The sequence below is a fragment of the Pyxicephalus adspersus genome, chromosome 2, assembly GCF_032062135.1.
Source record: "Pyxicephalus adspersus chromosome 2, UCB_Pads_2.0, whole genome shotgun sequence".
Lineage (NCBI taxonomy): Eukaryota > Metazoa > Chordata > Amphibia > Anura > Pyxicephalidae > Pyxicephalus > Pyxicephalus adspersus.
In genome coordinates, this window is record NC_092859.1 from 61,978,409 (window position 1) to 61,996,320 (window position 17,912).

Below are 17,912 nucleotides of genomic sequence, written 5' to 3' on the forward strand. Positions count from 1 at the left end.
TAACGCGTGTTTCTATTTTTAGCTACCCCGGTTCAGTTCGGGGTAACCGATTGTAGCAAGTTTTCTTACCCCGAACCAGGCTCGGGCTAACCGCCCAGGTGGTTAAGAAACAAAAGCAACTATTGTGCTAAATGGTAAGCAAAGCATGAAATGTAGCAACATAGATTAGAATAACACACTAAACAAGAGCTCCTCCTCCTCTCCTGGAGGTTAAAGGTAGAACATTGGGAAGTGATATGGCGGTTACAGGTCGAACACTGGGAGGTGATATACCGGTAGTAGTACTTTTTAGTAAGCTGTCATACACAACAATCATTTTAAAGTGGAAGGTGCGTTAATATTTATTTCAAGAGAAAATAGGCGGGGTCACACGTAACGCAACTGACGTTACGCTCCGCCCCTGTGCTCCTCACGCAGCATCTGTATATCAACACAACAAATCGCAATCAGTCATATGGCGTGACGGCAGCGCACAAACTCCGCCCAGGGAGGGGTCTTTGTCTTTCAACCCCGCCCGCAGGCTTTTTGTTATCTTTTGTAAAGGTGTGTAGAAGTGAACAGTGTTTCTCTACGCAGTGTGTCAGTTTCCTACGCTTTCCTCAGCCGCTGATGAGCCCCCGAAGCTCGGATCAGTACTGTTCCTGTGACCTGCTATGTGCTTCGACTGCGGGGCTCAGGCTCTGCTCGGAATCTTCAAATACAGCTGCCTGGGTACCCCAGTGTGGGGAATGGACTAAGCAGGGGACACAGGTTGGGGCACCATGGACTACGTGATCTGAGTCCCGGGACAGGGAATTTGGTCAGAGCCCGCAGCCTTGGAGACGTGAGACAGCCGAATATTATGTACACGGGGTTCCAGTCCCGCCCAAATACCATCAGAGCAGGGAGGAGTACTTTAACGGCTCCCCGCCTAGAGATCCGTACATTGCATGATACTTATAGAGAAAGTGGCACCAGATGTTATAAGGCAAAAAGTTTTCAGTGTCGGTGATACGTTTTTTAGGTATAGTGTTGGTCACTTGTGGCTTGCATTGTAGTGTATAAGTACAATAAAATGTTTATTAGCATGAGAGGTCCAAAAGTGAACTTACAATGGTTGGCTTTCAATACAGGTGCATCTAAAAAAAATAGAATAATAGTCATTTTATTTAAGTAATTCGAAAAGTAAAACCTATCTCTTATGTAGAACTATTACACACTGTGATATATTTCAAGCTTTTATTTTTGTTCATTCTGCTGATTATGGCCTACGAGCAATGAAAACCTCAAATCTAGTATTCCAGAAATATAGAATATTACAGAAGACCAATGAAAAGAAAAGCCACTGTCCACTTCTTGTGAATCTCCCCAAAATTCTTGAATGGGCTGTGCTTCACAATCCTCTCAAGGCTGTGGTTATACCTGTGGTTTGTGCACCCTATTCTGCCATATTATTCCCTCAACTTTCTATTAATATGCTTGGCTTACTAAACCAGACTGAGACACAAAAGGTTCAGGACACCTTTTCAGGTATTTTGGGGTAATTATCTGAGTAGTATGAGACACCATGAGTCTAGCATATTAAACCTTTTCACAATCTTCTAATTTTCTGAAATACTGAATGTTAGGTTTTCATTACCTGTAGGCCATATTCAGTAAAACGAAAAGAAATAAACACTTTAAATAAATCTCTGTGTGTAACAAATCTATATATTATGAGTTTCACTTTTTTAATCAAATTTAATTTTTGATGCTAATATTGAGATGCACCTGTACAAAGATTCTGTAGGACCATTTCTGGCCTCAGGTGTGGCCTGTGATATTCACTTTTGTACAGTGCTTATTTTTTTCTTTTAAATAACTTTATTGTGCAGCAGAACTAGGCAAAACCAATTTAGGCTCATTGACCAGATCATTGGACCTTACCCCTTGTCTTGTTATATGTTTCAGGGACCTCTGTGGCCTAAGTGTATGTAAAGGCTGGCATTGTTGGTAACAAGGTAAAGGAAAATTCCCAAATTTTGAATTGCCATCAGAGCAGAAGTGGAGGTAAAAAGCCTCCAATTGGGTCACCAGTTCTGGGACAACTCTGGGAGAAATACATTTTTTGTTGTGCCATTAAGGCAGAAAGTGAAAGGAGAGCATAAAGGGCAAAAAAGTAACCCGATAAGGGTTCCTCGGTAAAGAAATAACGTGATAAAGGTTCCTGGGGTGAAACATTTCAGAGTATGGCCAGTAGGATCTGATTATTTTGCCTGGACCCATATCACCTATTCCTGAGGCACAATAAAGTTGTATGTAAGAAAAAAGTGGTAAGTGGTGTTTCCATCCCTAAAAAATTGTCTATTACATATGGTTTAGAGCTTGCAGTAGAGACCCTCTACTAACACCGCCTATAAGAAGCCAAATAGATTTGTGCATTGTAGTTCCTTATATAGAATAAAGAGTGGTATGTTGCTGTTCATCTAATGATTTTCTAATGTGCATGAAAAGACATTATTTTTATATGTATGGGCTCCTTTTGCCAGACTATCTTTGCCAGCTAATACTACAAATCCCAGAATGCTCTGCTGGCGCGTCTGTCAGGACCCCTCTGGATATTCATTAGAAGCAACTTTCCTCAACTGTAGGTATTTTTTTCAATAAATATCAAGGTTGGCCTGCGACTTGGTTCAAATTTTTCATTTTGGCCCACTGTGTGTTTGAGTTTGACACCCCTGCCTGCATAGTCCCTTGGTTAACACGACTTAGAATGACTTGGCATGACAACCAAAAAACATGGGACTTTATAGGCAGTGATAAATGATATCATCCATGTAAACAAAATGTAAGTGTATAATGATTTTTAGTTGTAAAAATACTTGAAAATGTAAAATATGAATGAATATTGGAGGAATTGAATTAAATGTAATTTTTGGGTTCTCTGAATCTTCCGAGCAAGCGGACTGGGGTTCCGCAAACAAGTAGAGAACATTATACTAACTATAGCTCCCTATGTATCTGGAGTTCTTTACCTATATGATGATAAGGATTTTACGTTATGTTTTCAATTTGTCAATAAATGCTACTGTTAAATGTGCAGTGCCAATATCATAGTCAGTGAGGTTTAGCCAAAGCATGAATTTTGCTAAATAAATGCTGCTGTTTTAATATGATGTTGTCACACTATCCTCTTTCTTGCTAAAGCACAGACGCGTCTCACCTGCGCATGAGGGCAGTTCTGACTACTTTAGCAAGCTTTATCAGCTTCACCAGGCAATCAGAAAATAGCCTCTTAATCATCCCTGGGCATTTAGCTAGCTCTCACACTGCACTCTGTGTTTGTGCAACGTGTCTCCATTGTGCAGAGACCCTAGTTCTGTGAGCTAGTTCCTGTTCACCTGGTGCTTAACCCCCCCTAGCGTTCTAGCGTCCGTTCAAATTTCTATTCAAAAAGCGTTACATTTTATTTTGCATGGAAATTTTTTTTTACATTGTAGGCTTTACTTCTTAGGCATAACTCGCCAAAATATGTCCAATATTTAATAAAGTTATTATATAAACTTATATATTATAGTTAATATTATAATAATAACTGTACACTAGCATGTAGTGTACATTAGCATATATATATATATATATATATATATATATATATATATATATAAATATTTATTTGTATTGGACCCAATACAGATATCTTGTATTGAATCCAATACTTTTCAAAATTCAAAACTATTTGAATTTTCGCCGATCCACCCGCCTGCACCGACATCACCAGGAAACCCCGGAGATAGTCTCTGCATTGCGCGGCTGGAGATCGGAGGAGCAGGACGTATCTCCTGGACCTGCGGGGACCAGCAGGAACAGAGCAAGGTAAATGGGTTTTTTATTTAAAGTTAAAGCTACCCCAAGTGTGACTCGTGATTACCGCTTATTGCCAATAAAATCCACCTCAAGTCACACTTGGGATTACCCCCAGGGGGGTTATTCAGTAATTCCTCTGTCCAGCTCCTGCGTTAACCCCTCGCTGTCTGGGTTTTTTGGTTCCCAGTTAACCTCCCTGTGCTGTTCCAGTGTTCCTGTTTGTCTGTGGATATCCCTGAGTCACCTGTGCCTCCTGTTGCTTCCAGTGTCTCCTGTGTTCCCTGTGCCCACAGTGGCCCCCTGTGTCACTAGTGTCTGTCTCCTGGATCCATGGCAGTTGACCCCTGGCGTGTGACCTGACCTCTCTTGCTTGCTGCCTTCCTTGACCCCGGCTTACCTCAACTATCCTTGTGCTTTGTGATTTGGTACTGTGTTTTGCCCACCTTGGTATGCCCAATGACCGCAACTTTGCAGTAACCAGTCGCGCAACATCCTCACCATCAGAGGCCCTGGAGAAAACCTGGTTACTGCTTAGACTGTGCACCTTGGCCCTTCTTAGGGCTCGCACCACCTCCGTGCAAGCCGTAGTGCCCCCTCGTGGTCCTGTCTCTCCGTGCGTGACAGATGTTTTATTAAAAATTGTTACAAATGGATGATATTTATCACAGCCTATAAAGTCCCAGGTTTTCTGGTTGTAATTGAATAAAAGGATGTGGTGGTTTTCAACAGAATTAATTTTTAAATATACATTATGACTTTGTATGACAACAATGATCTTCTGTGAATGTGACATTCTGACAACAAACGTAGGGAACTCTTTTTTTTCCCCTATTCAACATTCCTCTGGGGTAAAAGAGGTGTAAAGGGCAGCACCATGAAAGGTTATGTTGAGAGGTTAAAAAAAGGGACAGAGGAGAGGTGAACGGAGTGACAAAGGAGCTGGGCAAATACAGGCAGTGTAGGTGTTCCCAAAAGAGTAGAAAGCTATGCAGTGTTCTCCCCAGCCTCGTTTAGCCTGTCACGCCATGTACCAGTAACCACCACCAATACAGGTGCACTGGGTAGTTGTGGCATATTAAAAACATATTGGTGAAAAATGGAATGTACTAAGATGAGCATTTGGAACAAAGTATAGCCATGGTAGAAAGCTCACAGATTTATAAGGGATTAATAGATTCATATGGCAACAACTGGGAGAACTAAATTTGTCATGTGTTGTCCCATTTGCTTTTTAACTGTGCAGCTACAGATTCTTTCCACCCAGCTTAAAAAAGTTGTCTGGGAACAACACTGCTATGACATAGAAAGTCAATTCCCTAGTACAACCCTCTAACTTCCGTGGTAGTCAAATCATAAAGTGAGTTCAACGATACTTTTACAAGTAAAAATATATCAAACGGAAAGTGAAAACTGCAAGTAAGCTTTTAAATTAATTACTATTCTGTGGTTTTGCAACTTTTAGTTTGATGGTCTCTTTAATATTCCCGCTCCCCTCTTGAACTACCTTCTAAATTTTTATTTTGGTTTGGTTTTTGGCAAAACAATCATGCACACTTATTTTATAGGTAAAATTAGGTCAACAGAGTTCAATGTGAATGTATCAAAGCAGTGTGGAGCATGTATGACTTTCACAAATAACTGCAGTGTAGGTAAGAGGTTCACTAGGGCATGTTATTACAGGGATCCATTCCTGGTATTTTATTAACAAAAAGTTCAGTTCACACTTCAGCAGTGAGTTTAGCAGATGGCTACCTACTGACATGCCATTGCTGGGAAAACATGGTGGAAGGATTTGAGTACTGCTGCAAGAAGACAGCAGGTCAGGAGTTGAGCAGACACAGACAAGGGACAGCAGGCATGGATGGGGTTGGCAAAAGCTGTCCATATATAGCAGGACACAGATGAGGGCCATGGTGACCGAGGGAGAGGGCAAATTAAATTTATGGGAATATGTTAATGGTAAAAAGATACTAAATATGCTCAAAAGCGCCAGACAACATTTTACAAATGCATCGGATAGTGCCTGTTCTTTCTAGATCCTCCAGGGTGAACAAGACCATGTACTGGTTATGTGCACAAAGTAGACAAACAGATCACATCTGCTTTGGAAAAGAGAGAGCTGGGATTAACCCATTCAATGTCTCTTTGGATTACATATGAGTAGTGTTTTGATTACTATATTAACTGCTTTGTTGGATTATAGTCAAACACTTTTTGCTTTCTGAGAGTTACCGTGTTTTATTGTTAACATAAATGTGTTGTGAAACAGAAACATCGTTCATAAAGTAAAGCTGTCATAGGCATGTGATGATCAATTGATCATGATAAGGAGGACATATTCTTGTATCAATAGCCGTAAATTAGTATCTATTCCAATCTTTTTTTTTTTTTTTTTTTTTTTTTCTGTGTCACATGCCCACACTTTACTGGCCTATTGGCTGAATTCAGTGATGAGGGGGAATAGGCTGTATTGCAGTGTGCAATCACATTTGACCTATGAAACAGATTTGGTTCTGTAAACCTATCTAGTTTCTATTATGTTTCTCGCTCACTATTGAGTTCAGTCAACAAAGGAGTACAATTGAAAGACCATGGTGTTGCCAACATATAACTGGAAGTGCCTGAATAGGAGCCTTTATAGTTGGAGAGTAGCAGATTAAAAAATGGCTATTGAAATGGGAAGTTCTCAAGGTAAGGGTCTGTAGATAAAGGAAGCAAGAGTTTTTTTTAGGGATTGCAACTTCAGTAAAATCCCCATCCTACTTCCACTTCAGTTTTGTTATTGGGTTTACCCATCGGGAATACCTTCATTCTTATGAATGTGATCATGCCAGTGTGCCATGAAAGGAAACATACAATAATCTGTAGGCTACAGCCAGTTTACCCCTTTTTCTGTAAAAATCATGTGGTTGTCTTGCTGTCAAGGTGATCCAGCACTGCACACTATATTGGTTGGCCAGAAACTAATGAAGGCCAGATATTTTGTCAGGCAAAATAGATTTAAAGGTTTCCAGTGCTCAAAAAATGTTTTAAGAGAAGATATAATTTTAGTTTAAAGGGATCAGGAGACTAAAGCCTTATTTAAGGCTGTGTTCCAACTACCTGTAGCGTTTCACCAACAGCGACCTATGGAGAATAAATGGAGGCAGCAGGGAGCAGTCCAGTACTGCCTGTTACCATGAGTTGTAAAATGTTCTCGAAGAACCAGAGCAAGCTGGTGAGCTGCTAGCCAACAGGGCGCTTAAGCTTTTCTAAATGCAGATTTATAGGTCTGCCTTCAATAGTGGACGAGCTGGACCTTTGTGCAAAGCCTACTGCTTCCACACAGAGCAAAGGTTTTAATTTGGTCTGCTTTCCAAAGAAAGAATGTATTAAAGTGGGTTGGCTATTATCTAATCATCCAGCAATAAAATCATCAGTCACAGCTTTCCATCTCTTTTAATGCAGCTACATGTTTCTGAATTCATCACTATTTTTTTTTTTTCTAGTGCTTGGTGTAAAAACTGGAGGGGCAGAAGTACCATTTTACAATGAGGTGTACATGGTTGTCGGAGAACAATCGTGTGCAGTTCTTGTTGGGGAATGCCCTTCTTGTAGAAGAAAGCAAATGGAAGGTTCCATGTTTTCTAGATTCCACTATTAAGGTACACAAATTAGATTGCCTTTTTATTTTACATGCTTATCAGAAGATTAATAACTATATTGATGATATTTTTCTTATTAATAGAATTGCCTTTAGCTCCAACCCCACTGGTCCTGCCTGTGGTGCTTTGCTAACTGTCACACTGACTTAAATGCCTCAAATTTAGATAAATCCACCTTTCGAAAGCATACTTTTCCAGACAGACGTGACCTCTTGCAAATATATTGAGAGGGTCCGCTGATGCACTTAGGCAGTCAAGCCAGTCAGCAACTTGATTTGAATTGATTGGCCCGGAGTAGCATCAGCGTAGTGTGATCATGGATATGTTAGGGGTGGGGGGTGTGCAGCTTTGCATAAAAAAACATGTGTTGTGCCTCTTGCCTTGCAGCTTGTTCATTTATTTATATTTGTTAGCCTATATTAGTTAAAAGCGGATTAGTGAACCCAGTAAAGCTCACAAAAATACAGGGACTGGGATTGCTGTAAATATTATAAAAAAAAAAAATAGGATGCTTCTGACACTAAATCTGTGATTTGCAGAACAAGCACACAAAAAAAATTAATACATGTTCCTGTACAGCAACTCAAAGTATTGACACTATTAAGTTGGCCTGGTCCATTTTAGTTCCTGAAAACATTTAGCTGTGCACAAACCTAGAATCCATACCTTTGTGCAGCACTTCCCCTCTGCTCCTAATGTCCAATTAGTAAGCAAGAAACGTTTCCATTACACCAAAACTGCAATGTGTGTGTTCACACTCTAGTCTTTTAATGCAAATGTGATTTCTTTTTTTATTTTTGGCAATATTTGTGTTTTGCAGGGCACAGATATCTCTCCAATGCAGTATGAGCAAGTAGTTCTTTGGATAGAACACCTGAGGTCACACTTCAAGTTTCATCCTGAAACCTATGGCTTGACTGTTAGCATTCTTAATCGCATCTTAGCAACTGTAAAGGTAAATTCTTTTCTGTGTGTCATCGGAGCCCAGTCCATTTTTTGTTTTACACAGGCACAATAAAATTGAGTGAATCATACTATTAATTGACAATATTAAAATACTTTTACTGTACTCACAATGATTGCTTAGTGCTCAGGCACTACTGAACACTACCCAGCCAGGAAATGCATATTACTGGGCAGGTCCCTCTTGTAGGTGGTCCTGGAGTAAAACAAAGAAATAAAAGCCCTGTCCTATCCAAATGTACAACTACTGATGGATCTTTCTAGTATAAATTGTATCACCACTTTTAAGTGCCACATTTGTTTATCAAATTCCAAGAGGATGGCATAAAACAACCTATTGGTGCTGTGTATCAAGTCATGGGTCTTAATATTTAAAATCTTGTACGAGAAATCCAATTTATCAGAAAATCTAGATACAATAGAAAGTTCTGTCCAGCTAACCTTTAGTATACTAGAATATAAGGAGAATTCTTCATATTCCATGAATCCGTTTATTGTTTTGTGCCATTTAATTATTAAAATATAAATAAAACTATTCTGGGAATACTGAAAAAGTATCCTAAAATAGGTCAAATCAAAATTGCAGTGCTTGGTAAAACTGCTCTCCAAATAAATGTGTTGCTTGCAAATGAATCACCATAAAAATATCAATAAAATAACGTTCAAAAAGCATTTTGCAAATTTAATTTCAAGTGAATTCATAGTAAACTATCCCACTCCCCTATATAGGACAATATACACATAATTGGGATTCTTAAAGCAAGTAATGGTTTTATTATATTATTATAATAATAATAATATAGTAATATTATATTTGTGATGGTTCATGCATCTTTTTTTGATTGTTGAAATGAAAATGTTTGAAAAAAACTTATACCAAAGACTGCCTGATGTTAGAATTTTTTTGTATGTGCATGTGTGTTTTGGTGTTGGTAAATTGGAGCACCCTCTCCCTTTCCAAAAAAAAACCCCTTTAGTTTAAATATATAGAAAATGTACATTTAATTGACCCCAAACAAATTTAGCTTGATAGTACAGAGCCACTTTACTTGTGAACTCCTTTCCAGCTCTGTATATATCCAAAGGAAGTATAACTAAAATAGCAAAAGAGGCAAACGGAGCACACTTAAAAGTACAAATCTCCTTTTTAATGAATAAAATAAAAAATAATTGCCTTTGCAATGAGACAACATAACATTTCTCTAGAAAAGAGAAAAAATTCCATTTTATATTCTTCCTAGAGTAATAACTCAGAGAAGGATATATAATGGAATTTTTGATATATAACAATAACCAATACCAAGAACAGTAAGTTGCTCAGAACACATTTATGTATTTATTGCTCCCTGTGGTCCCCATGTAGGATTGCAACATTGCACATTCCTTCATGTGTTTTGGAACAATATTCCTGGTCTTTTAATTGTACACTACATCATTGCTATCATTACTTTATATCCCTTCTCTATTGCTGGCTTTCCTAAGTGGGTTTTGTGTTCATGTGAACTGATATCCAAAAAGGGAATTGTTTTGCTAGGTCCTATGGTGTTGATAATTGCATCTGCCTGGGAGGGTTGTCATTTATGTTCCTCTTTTGTCAGTACAAGGCCTTTTCTGTGTGCATATGCATCCATCAGAAAAAAAAAAAGTGAGCCTACAGTACTGTCAGTAGTAATGCAGATGCTCTCTTGAAGAGGATACACTAAATATACTGGCGGTGGTATTATAGAAATAGAATAAATATATTCGGTATAATGGCAGTAGTGTTCTAGAAACTCTGCTGGAGAACATTTGAAATTTTTATTTCAAGAGCCTGTTTTTTAGAGAATATGGTTTGTGGATGTAGATACCCCCTAAATGGCCAGTAAATCCAGAAAGTATATGCATTATATAGTAGGTTTCGTAAGGGTTGTTTTTTCTTTTTTTTTTGTCACCTATAGGTCCAGACGAAGTATCTCCGATGTATTGCCATAACATGTTTATATCTTGCTGTCAAAACCAATGAAGAGGATGAGGTAAAGGCATTGTTTTTACTACTTATAATATGTATGCAACAATCTCTTTGAAATGGAATCTAAATATGGAAGCTTGATGAAAAGCACGGTGTGTATATAGATGGAGTGTGGGAGACATTATTAGGGTTAATCTTAGCCCAATAGATCTTTGTCATTATAGGACCAGGTAGAGATCTCCACTGACAACCTGGGATGTAGTCGGTAACTCTTGAAATGACAGGAGTCTCTATAAAAAAGCATCCTCATACACACAGTAGAACAGATTTATTCAATTATATATTTGTCTGGTGGTATGTTAGAAATCTACTTATAAATCTGCATATAAAAAAAGATTTTATTTCTGGGCTGTCTGTGGATACCAGCACTGCCCATTTGGCTCCTGCCTTTACAAGAATATGTGGCAGTGAGCGATGTTGGTGCTTTTAATATGCCATTTCAATTTTGATGCCGTTCTTGTAACTCCTGAGAAAACAGATTCTGCTAGATGCATCAAAACTTGACTGAATGTGTATTACTTGTATACCTATATAGTATGAAGAGTATTTACTTTTTATGATTAAATAAATTATGTTTTTATTTAAAAAATATCAGGTAGATTAGGGCTCATTTCAGATATGTGCAGCAGACTCAACTGCGCACCCAACTGCCTTGTGCAGGCGATTGTGGTGGATTGCAGCTGAACCCAACATTAACATGTTGCTTCTGGCCGCTGCTTCCATTGACTTGAATGCACAGTTGTTAAAGGCTGTTCCGTTTATTTCCCTTAATACAGCTTCTTCAAAACAAACAACTGCAGCAAACCTTAATTGCATGAGGCAGAGGCTGAGTGCAGTTGAGGCTGTGCTGCATTTGGCACAGCATACTTAGGGTTAAACTGCACAGTATTGGAGAGAGGAGGCTTAGAGTAGCTAATGGCACAGGTTTTCAACTGGAAATCTAAAGGGGGACCTAACCATCTGATCTATTGACTTCAATTAAAAGGCTGCTCTTACATCCACTTCTAAACTCACTTCTGTATCTATATACTGTTTGGTTTGTAGACATAATGTTTGTACAAGGTATGATTGGTTTGCCTAGCAAATGTAATAAAATATGAACTTGGTGCAAAAAGTTATGTATTATAAATACATCTTGTGCGCACCATGACTTATGTCCAGAAGTGTTTTTGAAGCTTGTTAAGGAATTTACAATACAGAGACAGGACAAAAATATTGGCTAAACTTTTTTATTGAATGTATTCCATTACAGATAATTCCATCAATAAAGAAGCTTGCAGGTCAAAGTGGCTGCCTGTACTCCTCTGCTGAAATTTTAAGGATGGAAAGAATCATACTGGATAAACTGCAGTGGGATCTGTACATGGCCACACCAGTGGACTTCCTGAACATTGTAAGAATGGCAGAATGATTGTAGCATGATGTAAACAAGAGATGTGTATGCACAAGCTTACTACAGAGCATCTAGAATGGAGAAGCTATTGCAAGTGACTAACCTGTATAAACAAAGAAAATTATTGCCACTTTTTTTTTTTTTTAAGATAAAAACTATTCTTTCACTTTAAAATTCTAAACCACGTTGCAAAAATATTTCACTTTTTTTTTCGTTTCAACAACACTACATAAAAAGCTGTCAGGTTTTTGATAACATTGTACACCTGTCGCCAAGGAAGCTTCTAATTACTAAACTGAAGCTGACCTGACATTGATCTGGCACTTATACATGTAGAGTGTGGAGGAACAGAAGTGCCTGTTACCTTTCTCTGTTGGAAATGTATTCAGGCAGAAAAGAAATGTTTTTTAGTATTATAATGTTAAGGCAAAAACTGTATGGTACATAACTAAACCTTTTCACACCAACAAAACAAATCTAGGCGCATTGTCTGCTGCCCGTTATTATTTCTTAACAGCAGAACAGAATACAGACTACTTATTCAGCCTCTAGAGGGAGATGACCTGATTTTTTTTTTTTTTTTTTTTTTTTAACTTGCAGAGCATGTAGTTCTGCTGTGCTCAAAAAGTAAAAAAATATACATACCCAGCTATATGAAATGTTGGCAATATTGGCTCGAGTTCTCCTTTGTATACATAATACTGTCTTTTTAGCAGTCATTGGTTTAGGGTGGTGCAACTTTTTCTTGTTTGTTATTTGGCAGCCATGATGTGCAAGTTTCAATATTTATTTTTTTAAAGATGAGACTGCAGAAAAGAACCAATTGGCTGAGTGGGCCTGTAGTTTTTATTCTGCAGTTGGTTCTGATATTTTAATTGGACTACTACTAAAATCTAATTTGCAGTGCAGGTCTTGGTACATTCACAAAACTACTATTCACATTTGTATAAGACATGAGAGGACAGGGGTTGCTTGGAATATAAGCAAGGATTTCTCAAATAGCCAAAAAACAAAATGCACAAAAATAGTTTGGTTGTGTTGTTACATTCAGTTAGAAGCTTATTAGTTCAACATAAAAAAACAGCATGTACTGACACACAAAGAAATGGCCACAATTCAGCCCTTCTGATGTCTACTACATTTTTTGTTTGTCACATTTGGTCAACAAAAGTGAAAGATAGAGACTATTTTTTGTTTATTTCTGCAGTTCCATGCCATGGTGATGTTCAGCCGGCCTGATCTGTTCGACAGCTTCTTTCAAACGAATCCTTCTCGCCATGTGACATTCTTGACTAGGCAGCTGCAGCACTGCATGGCGTGCCACCAGTTACTGCAGTTCAGGGGTTCCACACTGGCCTTGGCAATTATCGCCTTGGAGTTGGAAAGGATGGAAGCTGACTGGTTCACCATTATCACTGACCTGCTAAAGATAACAAAAGTAAGCAGAAAACATTATTTATTGTTTTTTGGGATTTACTTTTTTTACCTTGTAATGTAACTGTCTACACTTTACCATTTATGCCACAGTTATATAATATTAGTAATGTACATGTTTCAGACTTTATAGGCTATCACTAATGCTGGTTATTTCTTGTTTGTTATTACTTGTTTCTTAGAAATATTAGGCAATTAAACAAACATATTGGGTAACTAGAAAGCACACAACAAAAAATATTGTTCTGTGGGGAAGGGGGCTGCTTTCAAGGTGAAGCTACTAAAGTGAATACCAAATTACTAATACGCAGCTTAAAAGTTCCCTAATTATACAATTCACTTGTATCTGAATTTACATTGTGAAATCTATTAGGATCCTTAGAAACTGAACAGTGAACAATATTCTGCATATGACAAATGTAAAATAGCTGAATATTTTATTTATTTATTTTTCAAAAGTATAGCGGGTTGAATTGGACCAAGCCTGCTTTGACTTCCTCTCCAACCCCTAGCTTTATGGGTATTTTTATATGTGGTTTGCCAAATTTGACTTTTCATCCAGGCACATTGACCTATCTTTTGGGATCTGTTAGTCATCCGCATTCAACAGTTAAAATCTCCATTAAAGTACTATAGGTTGGGACTTAAAAGCTCTGCTATACTGACCTTTTTCTGCTGTACTTGAGAAGCATAGTTAGGGTAGCTTTCTCCTCCTGCTCTGACTGGAACGTGAAGAAGTAACACCTGTTCAACAGTCCTCTCTCCTCTCAACTGTGCTAATAAATATAAGGCCTTAGTTTTTTGTCTGAAAATAACTGGCAATCATATTGATCCTCAAACTACAATTGTGGGGTGTTTTTAAAACCCTTTCTATAAATGTAAGGGTATCCAATATTCTATAAAGGATCTGATGTTTGAGTTGTATCTGTGCTCACCTCCTTCACTGTGTCAAGCTATTTGATTGACATGAGGAAGCTGCTATTTTATTGAGGGGAGTGTTAAATAGGATATAACACCCCATATAAATAAATGTGTGTGTTTTTGCCCATAATGATAGCAAGTTTTATGACCCTACAGACTTTTTGTGTTTAATTTTCATTTTTTCGTGATGAGGAACCATAATAAAACTATGTCTCCACAGGTTGACAGTGCCAAGTTCATTCATTGTAAAGAACTAGTTGACAATCGCCTTGAAGCACCATTTAATCCTATTTACTTATTGTTCTCCACAAGTGAAGGTACAATCTCTGAGGACCAGGAGCAACTCTCCACCTGCATTCCTTCAGAAAGCCCACCAGGCAATGGAGAAAGGATGAGAACACACAGATCCAGCACCTCCGATAATAATTTTGCTGATAAAGATGTAATTGGAACGGATAACTTCTATGATGGGTTTCAGCACCTTTATGAGGACAGTATTTCAAATACTGAGGAAGTGGCATCTGTAAATGACGAGTCCCAGCTAGAGGAAGAAGGCAGTGGACATTGTCCCGTGTTTCAGCCACCTCATCCAGTCAAGTAGGCTTTCTCTATAGGGTTCCTCTATAGATTTCTGATTGAAATATGTAGGTCATTGCTGTATGTATTTTTCTGGCTATTGTGATTGTGCTTGAAATAGTCACAGGCCTAGGACAAATATAAGGATTGGGAGTTCTAACTTTTTTGCTGCATGCTTGTTTTTGAGTTCTATTAGAAATATAAAACTCATCCTACGTGTAAGACGGCAATGGCATCCTACACATTTTTTTTTATAATGGGTGTAGTGTGATAGTTCTATATTGTTACAAATATAGTTTAAGGCGTCTTTTGTATTTAAATTCCATGAATGCTGTATTGGTGACATTTTACTATGAATACCCAACCACTAGATCTTCTGTGTTATACCTTGGTCATCGTATTTTCATTTGACCAGTGCAGTTTGGGAGCTATTGAGTAGTGGAGCACCTTGTGGATCTTTATGGATTGGATCTTATGGATATGGATCCTTGTCCTTTAGTGTGTTAGTTTTGTCATATTGAGCCTATTTATATAAAGATCTAGAGTGTACTACCTTATAATTCAATATTTGTGCCTACAATGGTCTATTAGTATTCTTGAAAACCCCCATAGTCCATTAAAGATTGCACTTTTTTTACTCCCTACATGCATGACCAAGTCCTAACTATTGTACAACCAGATACAGAAATCCATGTCTTCCTTTCTTTGTCTGTGATACAAAAGTGACTTCCAGGATTTGATGGCCTTTGTCAGCTGAGGTCTTGGAATTTCTTTCAAGCCTGGCTGTAATGATAAAATATAACACTCAGGGATACCATAGTGTTTGTTTTTCAGATCTGCATTTAACAAACTGTTTTATGCGCTAGTCTATCGCCCTGAATTCCAGTGATGTGTTTGCTATTAGAAGACATTTCTGTTTTATAGTAATATGCAGTTATGTGAATGTTTTTCATGGTAAATAAGTATGCAGTGTAACACTTACAATATAGCAAGATGGATGGAAGTATTGTATTTTTTATAAACATGGATGGAAGTAATGTATTTTTTTATAATGTCTTTTTATATAAGTACCTTTTTTATTTCTAATTTTTGTTTTTAATCATTTCTACATGCCATATGATGGGCTTGCACATTTCTGTTGTTTGATTGGGGCAGCTAATAATAATTTTACACCTTTTATGTGTAATAGAATTTTATGTTCTATTATTTTTAGATTATGTTATAGGAATGTTCTATTTGATGGTTATTTCTTTCGTAAGATTGTAAAATGTCACAGCATGAATTCTGTGAAAAATTCTGTTTTAAACAGAGGCTTTTCCGTTTGTTCAAATATATTTTTCTCTAATTGTATTTATTTATTTCTTTTTTGACATGCTCAAATACAGCAGGAAAAGTCTGCAAAAAGCTGTGAAAATTGTTACAAAAAATTGTGTTGGGAGCAATAAATACTGGAGTTTAGCTTCATATGTTAAGTCTGTTGGGTGAATTTAGTAAGGCAGTGCAAAGTGCTCATAGCTTCCAATCAAATAAGTTTATTGTACTCTCATCACTAATGATTGCTCTTTGCACTGGTTTATTGATTCATGTATACTTTTGTAGATTTTTTTTTAAAAGGATTCTCCAGTAACCTCCTCTTCATGCGTACTGCATCAATGTACCTTTATAGCATGCATACCACAAGTGAGAGACTGCAAATCATGTCATTGCATTATATTTGGTATTACTAAAGAAATGCAAAATATTAGTTTGCTTTTTCTCACTCATGGGTTTATTTCATTTGAATCTAAGACCAAACAAGAACTGATAAATGTCAAATTATTTGATGCCATTAAATATAACATTTAAAGAAAATACAGTCATATTTACCTCAAGGAGCATCTGGGAAACAAATAAAATAAAACCATTGGATGAGAATCGGTATTAGCAGAGCGGGGTGATTGTTGTAATGGTCGAAACAATACTGAAGCGTACGGCTTGACAATGGTTGCCTTTTATAATATGAGACTACACTGTTTTCACACTGGTGTGTGTATATATATATATATATATATATATATATATATATATATATATATATATACACATAATTATGTGTGTGTATACACCATTGGGTGTAATCATCATTTGTACTCTATTACATATGTTTATTATCACCTCATTCAGTTATGCACTGCTGCGTGTCAATATCCGTATATACTGTAAATCTTTAGTATCTACCTTTGTCTATTAGACTTGAATACTCGGGCACTTCATTACCTTGATAATATCTTACATGATATGTTTAATATTTTCATACATATTTATTCTCCACATATATTGCATGTATTCTTAAGTATGTAAAATATCCTATAATGTTTTGATTTTGAGACAATTCTGTGAATTATAGAATACTGTATTTGTCACTATTATATGATCATACAAGGTTTATCCATCTTTGTGATACATGTTCCACAATATACTACAAATACGGTGCACCCACATTATATTCCATCACCCATCTGGTCTCTACATGTGACCCTCCATAGAACCCTATTCATTTCAACCAGCCACTTAAAGATTCCCTCTGACAGAGTGAGACCACCCCGGCCGACTTGCATATTACATGCACCTGGCCGTTTTCTTGTTCCCCATATGATCCGCCCATTCAGAGTCTGATCACTCATCCAACTTTGTGTGTAGAAGGATATGGACTCCCCGCCAAATCACAGGGAATCTCCTCTGACGTATCCACGAAACTTGCACGCCCACTCACTCAGCTAGCCAGAAGCACGGCCTTATTAGACACGCTCTGGGGTTACTTCAGCCCTTGGTGTGTCACCAGTACATAAGGCCGCGCTGATGTAACAAAATCTTTTGGATGCAGATTTTCCTAAAACCAATCTATATACACCTTTAAAAGTAAGTCTCTTGAATTCTCTTTCTTCTCATATACTCCACCATTAGGAGCACTTTAGTTATTTAATACAATCCTAATACCAATACTTTGTATCAATAATGTACCTATTATTTAGTAGAATTTCAATTTATTATAGTATTATGTAGTCTATATTCTACCAACACTTTGGACCTAAAATTTACCTATTAACAATTGGCTTCAATCTTCAACAGGTTTTGGAGCTGCATTTTACCTGCCGTCACTATACCTGCC

General features: G+C 37.4%; 2 protein-coding genes across 8 annotated transcripts in view; one reads left to right on the plus strand and one right to left on the minus strand.

The window, feature by feature from the left end:
- The first annotated feature begins 336 nt into the window (after nucleotides 1-336).
- On the plus strand, nucleotides 337-11,924 carry CCNI2 (cyclin I family member 2). The gene is made up of 5 exons (XM_072400867.1): nucleotides 337-1,003; nucleotides 7,314-7,469; nucleotides 8,290-8,424; nucleotides 10,370-10,444; nucleotides 11,693-11,924. The coding sequence occupies exons 2-5, from the start codon at nucleotides 7,356-7,358 to the stop codon at nucleotides 11,849-11,851; spliced, it is 483 nt and encodes a 160-aa protein (XP_072256968.1). The 5' UTR covers nucleotides 337-1,003; nucleotides 7,314-7,355; the 3' UTR covers nucleotides 11,852-11,924.
- A 453-nt stretch (nucleotides 11,925-12,377) lies between these two features.
- Nucleotides 12,378-17,912, minus strand: part of SEPTIN8 (septin 8) — a 110,895-nt gene continuing 105,360 nt past the window's right edge. For 6 of the 7 annotated variants that reach the window (XM_072400860.1, XM_072400864.1, XM_072400865.1 and 3 more), the window contains one exon: nucleotides 12,378-13,256. In XM_072400860.1, coding sequence (XP_072256961.1) covers nucleotides 13,091-13,256 — 166 coding nt within the window. In that variant the 3' untranslated portion in view covers nucleotides 12,378-13,090. The remainder of the gene's footprint in view (nucleotides 13,257-17,912) is intronic. The other variant, XM_072400861.1, reaches the window with a different exon arrangement.